Source organism: Rhamphochromis sp. 'chilingali' (genome assembly GCF_963969265.1).
Source record: "Rhamphochromis sp. 'chilingali' genome assembly, chromosome: 19".
In the NCBI taxonomy this organism is placed as follows: domain Eukaryota; kingdom Metazoa; phylum Chordata; class Actinopteri; order Cichliformes; family Cichlidae; genus Rhamphochromis; species Rhamphochromis sp. 'chilingali'.
This window is the reverse complement of record NC_137946.1, coordinates 20,673,557-20,687,817: the sequence shown is the minus strand read 5'-3', so window position 1 is coordinate 20,687,817 and position 14,261 is coordinate 20,673,557. Positions and strand designations below refer to the sequence as shown.

At 41.5% G+C, this 14,261-nt stretch overlaps 1 protein-coding gene across 7 annotated transcripts in view; it reads right to left on the bottom strand.

Moving 5' to 3' along the window:
• Positions 1–12,858, bottom strand: part of LOC308386587 (EH domain-binding protein 1-like protein 1) — a 28,694-nt gene extending 15,836 nt beyond the window's left edge. For 3 of the 7 annotated variants that reach the window (XM_080866231.1, XM_080866232.1, XM_080866235.1), the window contains exons 1-12: positions 11,931–12,858; positions 8,092–8,149; positions 7,917–8,012; positions 6,048–6,101; positions 5,688–5,866; positions 5,361–5,479; positions 5,152–5,241; positions 2,743–3,495; positions 1,743–1,808; positions 1,511–1,648; positions 1,144–1,389; positions 799–1,003 (exon numbers count right to left, since the gene is read on the bottom strand). In XM_080866231.1, the coding sequence (XP_080722357.1) occupies positions 799–1,003; positions 1,144–1,389; positions 1,511–1,648; positions 1,743–1,808; positions 2,743–3,495; positions 5,152–5,241; positions 5,361–5,479; positions 5,688–5,866; positions 6,048–6,101; positions 7,917–8,012; positions 8,092–8,149; positions 11,931–12,034 (2,108 nt within the window). In that variant the 5' untranslated portion in view covers positions 12,035–12,858. The remainder of the gene's footprint in view (positions 1–798; positions 1,004–1,143; positions 1,390–1,510; positions 1,649–1,742; positions 1,809–2,742; positions 3,496–5,151; positions 5,242–5,360; positions 5,480–5,687; positions 5,867–6,047; positions 6,102–7,916; positions 8,013–8,091; positions 8,150–11,930) is intronic. The other 4 variants (XM_080866233.1, XM_080866234.1, XM_080866236.1 and 1 more) reach the window with 3 other exon arrangements.
• Positions 12,859–14,261: the final 1,403 nt, after the last annotated feature.

Here is a 14,261-nt window from a genome sequence, read left to right as displayed (position 1 = left end):
GATCGTTAGAGCTGATAAGCCAATGATCAATGCTCCTTATTAGGTTTTTATAGTTTGTTCCATTTTTGTTTGAAAATAGGACCAAACAATTGTAGGAGCGTTGCTGTCCAGCAGCTATGTTATCAGTGGTATTGAATAGTTAAATCTGGGTGTCTTAGATGGCTGTTTAGGGAAATATGCTTATTTGTTGTCTTGCAGCGTTCACAGATTTCCACTAAACATGAAGCCTCCACCAGCAGACGGTTACCTTTGTACAGCATCAAAGTCCAGACTGACACATCAGACTGAGTCGATGAGCTCTTCTAAAACTCGCTTATTAGGAGCTCATATCTTGTTTTTGTTGCCAATCCAGGTAAACTGTTTCCCCTGCTTCCAGTTTTTATGTGAGCATAACAGCTTGAGGTCATTTGATTAATACTTGAGGTCATCAATTGAATTTTTATGTTTAAATCTGCCAAAAAAAGATTTCCTTATTCCTTAAAACAGTATCGCAAATTCAAACATACAGCACATCTAAGACTGCCTTTAAAAACAAATCAAAAAGATTACAGGAAGACGAAAAAAAGGAAGTGAGCCTTCTAACTTTTTGTCTTTGTTTCAATATGAACAAGTGTTGTCATCTTTGCTGTTTCTCCTGCACTCAGTTAGATCTGCTCCCAGTCCACAAGACACAGCGTAACCTTTGCGGTCTGACAGAATTTCCACTCACACAGCAGTTTCAGGCCAAACATATCTTCAGGGCACCAAACCTTGCAATCTAAATTTATCCCTTCATGTGATATCGTCCCATGACCTCACCTGATCCGCACTGGTCCGACTTTGTTTTCTGCGATGGTCACCTTTGAATCCTGGGCTGCTCTGACTGGCTGATTGGACATCTTGCTGTGTAAAGCTGTCCCTTTGTTTTTGGGGGAATCCTTGGATTGGTGCAGAGGGCTTGCGGATGCTTCTTTCACTGCTGAGGTCGTTTCCTCATCCACCTGAGCGAGGGGGAATGTTAAGCCTATACAGAATGAGAAGGAAAGATCAGAACATACTTTGCACAAAAGGAGGAAAGACTGTTTTTGCTTTAAACTGGATATTTTCAGATAGAAGAATGAGGAAAATGTCTTTGAAATGAGGATGATTTGCAGGCCAGTGTACCTGACCGACTGGAGCTGGTATGTGCTGGAGGAGCAGAAGGACGAGATACAGTGAGAGGTGAGGAGAAAAAGGCAGGCTTTGGTAGAGAAGAGGATTGAGTGGGTGAAGTGCAGAGGATAGAAGCAGGACAGACTGGAGCCACTGGGTCACAGAGGGCATCAAGATCAGGACTAGTTAACAGAGGAACAGGGGCGATGTCCCCATCAGCTCTAACAGAGTCAGATTTCAACTTTGCTCCGTGAGCACCTGGAAAATGAGAAGGAATGACAGGAAGGATGATTTCCAGGATGAAGACAGAGGAGAAACACTGAGAAATAACTACAGAACCTATGAAAGATCAGAAATAGGAAAAGCTGCCTTCAATTACCTGACTCTGAGCTAGAGGTGGGAGATTTTGGAAGAGGGGGTACGGATGAAAGAAGAGGGGCATCAGAAGAAAAAGGAGAGGGAGAAGTTGGGCGGGCGACTGACTTGACAATTTGAGGTCTGAAAATGTGAGAATGTCCTGCCAGAGGATAACACAAAATTTTTAAGTTATTAAACAGAGAACAGAGAGGATAAGCATTGCTTTTGTTAAGACTGTAAACACAGAGACAGACCAGAGGCTGAAGCAGAATCATCTGCAGTTTGAACCTCTGGGGGGCGCCACTGGTATGAAACAGGAGCTGAGGAGAAGAGAAGTGTGAACATAAGAGGAAGAAAGAAAGACTAAAGTTGGTATAAGGAAAGAGTGAGCTAACAACATTATTCCAGTTTAAAGACATATAGAAAAGAGTTATGTACAATATTTTATTTTATTCACTTTATAACTATGAAATCCTTAAAAATGCCTTCTCAGGTCTGTATCTGTATGTGTTTTTGCATGTAGTTTTACAGGGCCAAAAGCTTTTTTAATTCTTTTAATTTATTAAGCCACTTAAAAATGACCTATGAATCACTGAAGGATAAAAAGGGCACCTAACTCAAGGGATGGACCAGTGTTGTGTTTAAACAGAACAAACCTAGTAAATAAATGGTATCTTTAAATCTTTAGGCACTTTGTTGCTGGCTGCCTGTCGCAAAAACACATCTTTTCTTCATTCTTATCTCTTCAAATTGTTGTCTATATGAAGAGCTACTGTCAGAGTCAGCCAAGTATATATTTGTAATAGTACATGACAGATGGGTGGCTCATTTAAATATATAGATGTAACTAACGCCTGTACACGAGCCACATGGATTCAGTTACATGAAGGATTAAGCAAACAGCTAATATTCGACAGACAGAGCAGACTTTGAATGTTGACAGATGTTAAATGAAAAGAGGCAAACTATTTAAAAAATGAATATAAGAATGAGCATAAACAACTAATTTATCTTGCTCTGAGACAGTCACACAACATTCAGATGTTTCACTCAAAATTCTGAAATCATCACAAGCTGAACATGCATATAGCTTCCTCCCAACACAACACAACAGTCCATTCTCTGTTTCACTCTATCTGTTTCCATGGGCATGAAGCTAAATCATACATAAGTGGAAACGAAATCAGACGGTCACACATCATTCATCAGTTTGTCTGAAGCATGCAGCATGCCTACCAGCCAGCCTCTCATTACCTTTTGCAGAGCCTGACTGGAAGATTTTTGGCAGAGAGGGAGGCTGAGAGATGGTCCAGGTGAGTGGAGGGTGAGATGATGGAGGTTCAGAGGACAGGGTAGATTTTGTTGGGAAGGAAGATTTGATAGAAAGGGGCTGGGAGCCAGTGGATTTGGGTTTATGCGGGAGAGAAGTAGATACGGTTAGTGAAGACTTCTGTAAAGTGATGGAAGATGATGTTACAATGGGCTCAGGTGATGACGGTGAAGTGGAGGGAAGTTTGGGAGGTACAGAAGAAATGCTCGTGGGAGGTACACAGGCAGCCTTTGAGGACAGAGAAGAGAGTGTGTTTGAGTCTGCAGCACCTTCACTGCAACTGGATGAAGAATTCACAGGAACTGACACCAGTGAGGCAGGAGGTAAAGGAGACACAGATTCAGAGGATTTAGGAGATGGAGTGTGGGCGGGCACATCAGGCAGAGGAAGGACAGAAGGCATACTCTGGATTGAAGGAGCATCTGCTGTGATCTGGGAGCTTGGAGCTTTAGAGTCAGTCAGAGAAGAAGCTTCAGGAAGAACAGGATTGGCAGATTTCTTATGCTTGGACCTGGGTGATGGCTGAGGGGAGGGGCCAGGGGATGGCTGGATCTCTGACTGGACAGGAGTAGTGGACAAGGGACGTCGCGAGCGGCGTGGAGAAGGGCGGGGGGCAATTGGTAAAGGAGGCCGAGAGTGCACAGCGAGACTGGAAGGACCACCATCACTTCCACTGGCTGCATTAATACATGGAAGGATGGATAGAAGGATAGATTAATGAAAGTAGATTAGAAAAGAAAGAGTAAGAAAGAAAAGTGAATGAAATGTGCATATGAATATGATGCAATGGAATGGCAAACTAGGTTACTCTTGAGATAAGCCTATGGGTATTCCTTCTTAGGTGTGATACAAGAAGAAATAACCCAAAGTCCATTTATAAATCTTCATTTGGACAGTTGTGGTCACAAGTTAATATCTGACCATCATTGGCATGAACGTCATGATAATTTTGGGGGTTTAGTGATTTCTTTGAATTGTTCTTTTTCCAGGGTGGAATAATTGTGCAGTAAACATCTATAACGACTTTATTTAGGGTTTTCTCTAATTAACACAGGGTCAAAAGAATACATTCAGGCTCAAATACACCCCCACAATTATTTGGTTAAATGCTCCTCTTGACCTGATGATTTTGGTAGCCATCAACAAGCTTCTGGCATAATTCTGGCTGGAAGTTTTCAGCAGTCTTCTTAGCAGAATTGGCAGAGTTCATTTAAATTGGTTGGTTTCCTGGCACAGACCTGACTTTTAAGTGTAGTTCCCAAACCTTGTGGTAAAGTGAAAGAATTTAGAGGTCGTCCTCCTTCTTCATTATTTCATAAACGTTGTGTAATCTACCAGTAACACTGGCAGCAAAACAGCCCCAGAGCATGACGCTACCAACACCACCATGCTTGACAGCTGGTGCATTGTTCATAGGTTTGAAAGCCTCGCCTTTAGTACTCCAAACATACCTCTTGTCATTTTGGCGAAATAGTCTGATCAAAAACTTTTTTTCAGAAGATATTTGGCTTCTCCATGTGAGGAGCTGCAAATCAACTTTGGAGCAGAGGCTTCTTTCTTGCTCTGCACCCTCTCAGTTCATGGTGATGTAAAACTCACTTAACTATGGACAGTGACGCTGGTGTTCCAGCACTTCCTGGTTCATAGCAGGCCTGAGCCTTGATGGTTCCTGGTTGTTCCTGAACACCTCAACCACATTCCTCTCATCCGACAGTGACAGTTTGGATTTTCTTTAACACCTTGGCAAAATGTGCTTTTATACAATTATTTGAACTGATGATCTTGGAATTGTTGTTTAGAAGCTGTTCACAGCTTGTATAACTCTACAACCTACAGCTATGCTGCAAAGAGAAACTGCAAGTTGTAGTAAATCATGATCACTAAAGAAAAGCTAATAGGCACTGTCAAGCTAAAAGATACTGTAGAGCCTTCAGCACCACTTGTTGAAATATTTAATTGGAAGAACTCCTCTGCGTCTGAATGTCTCTCCAAATTCAAATACAACGTAGTTGCAGCAAATAAAAAAGAAAACCGTATGAAGCAACGCTAATGTCTGTTTGGACACAAAAACCTCAGCGTGTTCAATGCTGTCTCCGCGTAAACTTCAGTATATTGGTGGCAGTATTTTACCATCACATGATTCCTAATCGTGTTTAGTATGTGGACGAGAAATATGTGGTGTCCAAAGGACTGTCCATTCATGCAGTAAGGACCACAGAATAAATGACAGAAGTATGTGAAATACTGCAATATATATAAACTTAGCTAGCCAGTGAGAGACAGGCAGAGATGCAAACAGTAAGTGAGAGTAGCAAGGGGGGAGAAAGCGCTACCTGAGGATGGCAAAGTGGATGCCGTGGAGTGTCGCTTGTCAGGTGGAGGGGGAGCAGGGCGATTTGGACGGGTAAGAGTGTGTGGGACAACTGGAGCAGCAGAAAAAGGGCAGAGTGGAAAAACATACGGAAATAAGAACAGAAAAGGAAAGCAGAGGAAAAGGAAATGTCAAGAGGTCAAAAAACTGTGTTGGTGTAATCCTGCCTACCTGTGGCAGTCACAGACTTCTTATCTTCCTCTTCATCGCTCTCATTGAAGTCGTCCAGGTTGCCGATATCTGTGGGTTTGACGCTCATCAAGCTGGCAAGACTTTGCATGTCTTCATCACTGAAGAACAAGAAAAACACGCACCACAACCTCATTACCAACCCCACCAATAGGAAGCACTCTTTATGAAAAAAAAGTGTTTTCAAATGCTTTTACTCTTTAAGCTATGACTCATTTATTAAACTCAGGTTAAAAGTGCTATTGTCACACCTCCCTGATGTAGAACAGCAGTAAGAGTAAGTAAGTAGTGGTAACTTAAACTACTCACGTGGCTTTTCCCTCTCGAATAAAGACACATGAGAGGGACAGCTTGAGCGTGGCCTCCACAACTTTGACAGACAGTGGCTTCAGCTTCAGCGTCAGGTCAGTCTGGGTTAGCGTGGGGCTAGCAAACCGCTTCAGGTTGATGTCAGCGGATGCCAGCACCTTACGGTGACCTTTATTTTCCTGTAAATAACATAAACAAGTATTATACACCATATTCTTTGATTTCTACTTGGTGATTAAGCTGAGTCTGAATTTTATAACTGGATGTCTGAGCTATTTAGGTTTGGCTATTTTATTGGCAAACCTTTTGTTTATTTTTCTACTTATAAACAGTTTTAGTCAGGCATAGAGAGATACTTACACCCTCAATGACAAAGGTCCATTCTTTGTCTTCAAATTCATCAGCATTGGCATCCTGAGGGGATTATCATAAAAATACAGACTGTTTAGTGGGACATCCTCCTAAAATTGTATCCACATATCCACACATATGCCAGAGTCTTCAGGTGTACTACATAAACTCTATAAAGTCCTGTGAAAAACAGGAGTACATGCAGTACACTGTTACTGTGTCCAGGAGGGAAGGAATTATCTGGTTTTAATTCTAGGAGACGGTAAGTGGCAGCCAAGTGATACTTATCAAATTCACTTGATTAAATAATCACTAACACATGTGAGCACCTCAATAGAAGCTGGAGTTTGGGCAGTTTCCTGGTCTGAAAGACTGGACTTTGCAACGCTCAGAAAGCTACTTTCAGTTTTTTCCCTTATTCACAGGGAGTCACCAAAGTAGGTAACTCTGCATATTGAATGTGGCAGCATGGCTTAGCTTTGCAATGCTGTATCTTAAAAAACTACAAGACTTCTGGAACAATGAGATGATACCAGAATAGAGATGTTTAGCCATATTGCACAGCACCGAGTTTGACTGAAACTTCTGTCTGACAGCTACAGTCTGGCTAGAATTATGCAGTTTATCAAGCACAGCAACAAATCTCCAACAGAATGACTGAAAAAAAGTCAGAATTCAGATCTCATCTTGATTTAAATGCAGTGGCAGGACCTTAAGAGCATTGTGGATAAACAAATGGAAACTTCTAGCAAAAAAAGAGTAGCCCAAATTCCTCCACAGCGATGTGAAACACTGATAATGTTACACAGAAAACAATTACTTCAAGTTATTTCTGTTAAAGATGGATTATAAGCTGATGATTCATGGACTGTACTTAGGACTGATTTGAGTCCTGTGGAAATGACCTTTTTCACATGACTGTATATTGAATTTATTTAAAAGATGGACTTAAAAGCAATTCCAGTCCAGCCAGCACTTAAACATGCATTCTTTTTAAAGGCCAGCAGAGAGCAGCCCCTTTAGCAAAAAGAAGACTGGTTGTTTGGAAGTCTATGGAATAATAAGCCTCTGTTCCCTTGTCTGTGACCTCAGTCAACACTTTCCTGCTGAGTTTATGGTCTTAGATGCTGGTCTTGAGTCTTATTTACTAAAACACATTTAAATTATAGTCCCTTTTGGAGATACAAAGGATGATAATGAAAGGTATATCCATCATGTTTGGCTTCAGAATGCCAAATTGTCAAAATGCTCAGTTCGAAGTTTTACAACAGGACTTTGTTAACCCATGTTTAATGTCATAGTGTCTATATTCATCCTTATATATACTTTTCCACACTTACCGACCGCTTTTCCCGCATATATATTCTACATCTCTTTTATTCTGAGCAATTAAACTCTTTATCTATATTACTTCCACACCTTAAATCGATTCGGAATCACCAAACACCCTAAAATGACTAGGCATGACTAGACAGTGGGAGGAGTACCTGCAAAACCCCCCACACAGGAACAGGGTCCAGAGTCACACAGCAGACCAGTTAGAACATTTGAAGCCAGAACCTTCTTGCTATGAGATAATGCGACTAACCACTAACTAACCATGGTGTTAACTTGACTCTAAGGAAAGCCTAAGTTTAAACTTTGGCTTAATAAAGTATTCTAAACTACTGAAGGATTAAAAAATGATCTTTCTAAAAGGGACTTTTCGTAACATTTAGGGCCACAGTAAACCATTCACACAAGGATTAACTTGTTCAAGCCACCCAGAAACAACTTGTGCCCTGACCTTTGTTATATGTTTCCCTCATTTATTCAGGTTTTTCATTTACTTTGTTATTACATTGTAAATAGTACACTCTGTACACTGGGTGTTGGTACCTTGAAGAGAGTAACAGAGATGTCGATGTTTTCCGGGACAGGCCACACTACCATGCCTCTGTAGGGGTTCTTGATTCCAGGTTGCCAACTGTGGAGCTGCAGAAGAAATAACGCATTAACAGAGCTGTGAGGAGGTGTGTATGTGTTTATGTGTGCGGTGTTTTGGTGACTTCACCTTGGAACACATTCGTCTGTTCCTCCTGGTCCACACCACCCTCAGCTTGTCTGGTTGCCTAAAGAAACACGAACACACATCAAAACAGAAGTGCCATTTTCCCTCAGGCCATTGTACGTCAGTCATACCTAATACACTCTTTGCTCATAAGCAAGCGAGTTCTCAGAACAAAGTAGACACGATCCAAACTAGATAACACAAGTAAGAGATCTTGTGACTGCTGAATAATAATTCCTCTGTGCCAATGAAAGAACATGATGTGTGTTTATTTGTGAAGATGGTTGTCAGCAAATCTATGCAGGTCTGTGAAGATGTGATGCTGTGCATTTACGTGTTAAAGTGTTAGAGTACAACAAGTTACCACATGAAACATGTTACAAGTGTGTACCTGTCTTTTTGTAAATGTGTGTTTTATAACATCTGTTTCTGTGTTTCTATTGTATTTCTCAGCCCTCTGTGGCACAGGAAGTGAGACAGGAAGCTGCACAGTCATATGACCTAAATTTGTATGACTATAAGGCGTGCCTATGACAGGAAGAGAGGAGCCCCCATAACAGGACACAAGATACTAACAAATGCAGGCACCGATCCACATAATACCCCTTTGGGCCGCCACTAATACTACTACTAATAGTAGTAATAAATGTCAATAATAGTGTTATAACAATGTTATATATTATTCATATTTATTCCTTTGTCTGGGCCAGGGGAAATAATAATTCTGTACGTTGTCTTGCAGCACTTTACCGCACTATTTTTGAACATTTTTAAAAAGTGGACAACAAAAATATTGTAATAATACAGAGAAAACCCTAACAATCAGATGACACCCTATGAGCAAGCACTTGGTGTCAGTGGGAAGGAAAAGCTCCCTTTTAATAGGAAGAAATCTCTGGCAAAACCAGAATTATAGTGCATCATGGGAAGCCCTGAGCAACTTAGGTCTATTGTAAGTGTAAGTAAGGGAGGGTGCAGAGTTATTTGATCCAGTCATAACTATAAGGTTTATCAAAAAGGAAAGTTTTAAGCCTAATCTTAAAACTAGACAGGGCGTCTGTCTCCAGAATCCAAACTGGGAGCTGGTTCCACAGAAGAGGAGCCTGAAAGCTTAAGGCTCTGCCTCCCATTCTACTTTTAAAAATCCCGCAGTCTGAGAGCCAAGTGCTCTCTATGAGTCAAAGAGCACCGCTCTCACCGCTATGGAGGAATAACTCATAATACTCTTTAAATCTCATTGCTAAGCCCTACTACATTACATTTATACATGAAGTATTCCAATACATACAAAAACGACAGCAATAGTTTTTAGATGGTCCATGTGGTCTCACGTTTCAGTGCATCAGTGTTCAAGTATGGCTGAGAAGGCTTTGTGAGCACATGTGTTTGTGCGGTATGTGTGTCAGGGGGTCAGGGAGTGCCATCAGAAATAGCCTGGTAGGCACAGAGATGCAGAGGAGACGGAAAGAATACATTAAATAAAAATCAGAGACATTAACATTTGCTGAAAGGAAATATAATCTATAATACGAAGATGTGAAAAGATCTATTGGGCACAGTTACAATGGGCAGCGGTGGAGAGTTGACACTGGTTTTAAAGAAGCAAACAATGGTGGTGCAATACAGCTCAGTAACATGTGATTACTGCACACCACAGCTCAACAGACAATAGTTTTCTTATCCCACGACTGCTTAGATGAGTGGTAAACATGACTCGCCTCTGTGTTGAAATGTCCGCATGCAGCGCTAAGTGTTAGATATAAGCGTAGCTGTCTCTTCAGCAAACCTGCTCACTTACTCACCAACATCTCTCATGGTTTGGTCACATGAAGCGTTTCTAAGACATAAAAATAGTCTTGTTGCTAAGTCTTTTATTATGCCTGTGTCACTTCACCGCCTCTGTCAACATTAGTTCATTTTCTAAATGTTGTCTCCGGGTCCTTTTTAAATCCCCCCCCCGTATTTTTGCTTCTTTTATCCAACCTGATTGACCCTAACCTTTCTTTTACTTAAAATTGCCACCTTTGTTACTATTGAACATGTGTCTCAGTACAGAAAGTCGATGATCTTAAATAATAGGCTAACACCCCCTCAAACACAGACACATGCACACAGAATATTTGTAGAGGGACCCACATGTGGCCAAAGAGTTCACTTCCTGTCAGTAACCTCAGAGTTTAATCACGTTCAAACATGTGTTGATCACCAACACATACATTGAGCACACATGACTGAAACTTTGGATGAATCTCTGGTGGTGTCCTCACTTCCTCTTTACTCCTCCCTTTCCTTCTCTGTCTGTGGTTATGACAGTGGAAGTTAAAGACTCTGATTTCATCACTCTGAATGTAGGAAGTAAATCACTCAGTTGCCTTTATAGGTTTTACACCACAGATGTATACCTGTGTCTTTCTGCTGTTGATCAAACTCTTTAAACCTTTTTGAGCCACTCTGTTCTTTATTGAGGTCTGTGCTGGAAACCCAATTAATACATCATTTAATGTAATCTGAACAGATAAGAAGGTGCAGTGTGGTCCAAACTGACAACTGGGTGAAAGTTTAAAGATGTTGCTGAAGCTGTTAACAGAGGAGATTGCACTTGGGATTTTAAGATTATGATAATGTGTAATACCACTTCCAGTCACGTGAAAAAGAAAGTTTTCACAGTCCTCGTGCAGTTATGTGAAACGCTAAGTACACACAATGATTCAGTAGCTTGTAGAAAAACGTTTAGCATCAATGACTTAAACTGAGCTTTTCTCTGTATCTTTATTGGTCTCGTACATCATTATGGGGGATTTTTAGCTCACCTTTCTTTACAGTGTTGCTTCAGTTCATTGAGGTTTTTTGGCATTTGTTTATACGCAGCTCTCTTAAGGTCCGGCAGTAAATTCAATCAGGTTGACTTTGAATGGGCCGTTGCAACACATCGATTCTTTTCCTTTTCAGCCACTCTTGATAGATTTGCTGCTGTGCATGGGATCATTGTTCTCTTGCATGACCCAGTTTGGGTCATGCAAGGACATGACAGGTGTGACAAGGACAGATAGCCTCATATGCAGGAGTTCATGGCTGATCCCATGTCTTCAAGGTCTCCAGGTCCTGTCGCTTCAAAACAAGCCCAAATCATCACACCTCCACCACCGTGCTTGGCAGGACTGCACAGAGTCCTGTGAAAACTTTCTGTTTCACATGACTGCATGGCAATAGTTTTACTTTCCTTTTTTTAATGCCAGTGCCTCACACTTTTGCTGACAAATTAACATTTCTTTTTGTATTTTTTTTAATCGCATTGTAGTGTCTTTTCTAAGTTTTTGTTTTATTTGCATCAACTCTTTTATTATCTCTCTTTTTTTAAGTAGCTGGCTTAGTTAGCTATAGTCTAAAAACCTTGCCCTTGACCCCTGAAGCTGACACTTTTGACTTATTTTGCTTTCCGTATATCAGTTTGAGTCATATAACGTTTCAGCTTCCAAAAGTTTTGTGTAACCTAACGAGCTTTAGCCTCATAAAATAGTTTATTTAAATCCCAGACATGAACTAACAACGATGAGCATGACTGGACACTATAGAGGGTCCTACATGCGCATGGTCACAGCAGTGGACATATCACGTCCACGCAGGCGGGGTGGGGAATCGAACCCGCACTGTCAGCTCAGCACATGGGGGACGCCCTCATCGTCCTCAATGTAGCGGAAAACACCCACGATATGAGATAAACATAGAAGTCCTAGAAGGCTTATTATAGCTAATAACAGGCTTCACACGGTATCAGGAGGCTACTCACATCTCCAACAATAAAAATCGTGAGCAAATAGATGCAGAAAAGCGCATTTACTCACCATTTTTTAGTACACTCCAAAACGAGTTCCTGGTAAGAAGCGATGAACTGAAACTTTGAAGCCTTTTTACCAACTCGCTGCAGTCTTTTCCACACCGAAGTCATAACTTCCAGCGGTTAAAATAAAACCTAAGAAAGAGGAAAACTGAAGAAGCCCTCCGCCTGACAATAATCCAACTTTGTCCGCTGCTTGTGCTCCTTATAAGGCTTTCTTCTTCCTTCTCTGCTGCTGCTGCTCCTGTTGCTTATAATGAACTTCACACAAGCTGTGACTTGCGCTCATTGGCACCGAGTTGAATCACACACTGACACACAACAAAAAGGACAGAAATGTCGCCATGTACCGAGAAGCAAGAGCCGAACACCGTGAACAGGCAGCTGAAGAGTCAGTAAAGAGGAACCGATTCCGCTCTGTCATTAACACAAGCTTCAAATTAATACGACAGCAGCCCGAAGTTTCAGTCAGACCACTGCAGGAGCTCTCACTGACTCTTTCTGCCAGTAATCCACACGTGGAGACGGCGCAGCTGACTCAAGCGTGGGGTTGTTGTAATATAGGTCTGCTTCCTTTAGAGTTAGTTAACCCTCCCTTTTTTCATGGGTGAAAGCAGCCAGCAACAGAGAGACAGGCAGAGTCAGACAGGATATGCAAAGACTGATGCAGTGGTATGCAAACTCCTTTATCTTGCTGCTTGTGTGGAGGCACTGAGGTGACAGTCCTCAGTTATACCTGCAGACTTTGATCCTAGCTATCTTGAACAGCCTTATCTGACATTTAACTTAATCAGCCGTTCATAATCTCATCTCCAGCAAGCTGAAAGCACACTGTGTCTTGAAATTGCGTTTTTCAAATTGGGTATATAACTGAAATCACTTTCTGAGTTTCGGCTGCGTCATCCAACGCTCACTCAGGAAAGTGTGGATCATGTAGTTAGAGGAATAGTTTCCACTGAGGAGAGCCAATAGACTACAGACCAGTGTGTGTTTGTGTGTGTATGCGTGTGTGTAAGATAGGTCAAGGCACAGGGATTTTCCTCAGTGAGAGCAGGAGTGTATTTATAGGATGGAGAACAGGGATTGATGGATGGACAGAGGCAGCTGGAGTAGAGGAGTGTGGGGCAGCAGCAGCAGGGGGGTAACTCTCTCATGACTCAGAGTTGGGCTAATGTTACTCTTTGGTTCGGTATTCAACACAGCATTATACCTCTCAGTACCTCTGCCCAATCCTACTCTAAACATGTACACAGACACACACATAACAGCCTGCGGTGTCATCTCATCCCCTCTTTTGTTAATTGGTGCTCTCTGCAGTCAGTAAAACGAATTTCTGTCTACTGTAAACACTTGCTGCTGTCTGGCCTCTTCTACTGTAGCACAAACATGTCATTTTTGTGTTGTCTCTTTTATTTTCATATCACTTTTGTTTCTCTTTGCCTATCTGGGTTATTTCCCAGCTGTAGGTACTGACCTCACAAGTCAGTGTATTGTAGCTCTGGTAGTATTATTCCCCTTTCCAGCTTTGCCTGCTGTCACCACCCCTTCTGATGTCTATTTGTTTTACTAATCACTGACTGTTGAATTTACAGTAACTGAGTCATATGATACCAATAGTGATAAAAAAGGCTTCTATGAGACGAGCAGTGAGCAGTGTGAAAATTTACATTTGCATTGAGCCTAAAAGGCCAAACCACAAAAACATTCTGGTGATGGATGAGATAGAGAGCATGAACACAGACACACACATGCACACACACAGAAATTCAGCCCAACTCTCATTTAGAGTGACAGAGAGGCATATTCTAACAATGTCCACAACATGTGTTGATTATAAATAGAGAACAGCGTGAGACGTTCTTCTCAGACATCTCTCCAAAGCAAATGGTTTTCCCCATGCTGCAGCCATGTAGGATGACCTCAGAGAAGGAGGAGGAGAAGGTGGAGGACTGCAGGAGCTCTCTCTTGGCTGAAGGCAGCATGTCCCCTGTTGGTCATATTTGGCAATACCACCCCCTGGTTGTCTTTAACCGAATGCAGGAATACTGTTCATATCTGTGGCACACGCTGAAGTTATATTCCAAGACTTCAATGCAAAGTAGAAAGAAAAACCATGATGTGCAAAGTCACTTGTTAAACACAGACACTGACTTTCAAACGTTTAATGACAGCTTAATATATCTGCATTCATGACCTCTGAACAGGATTCCATCAGGATTTACTCAGGAATCATTTCTGATAATCTGAAGGTCGATTTTGTTATCGCTGGAGTCTCAAGAGGAAGCAAAATGGTTTGTCTTGTATGCATAATTTTAAAAAGCAGGTTGTTTTCCCCCAT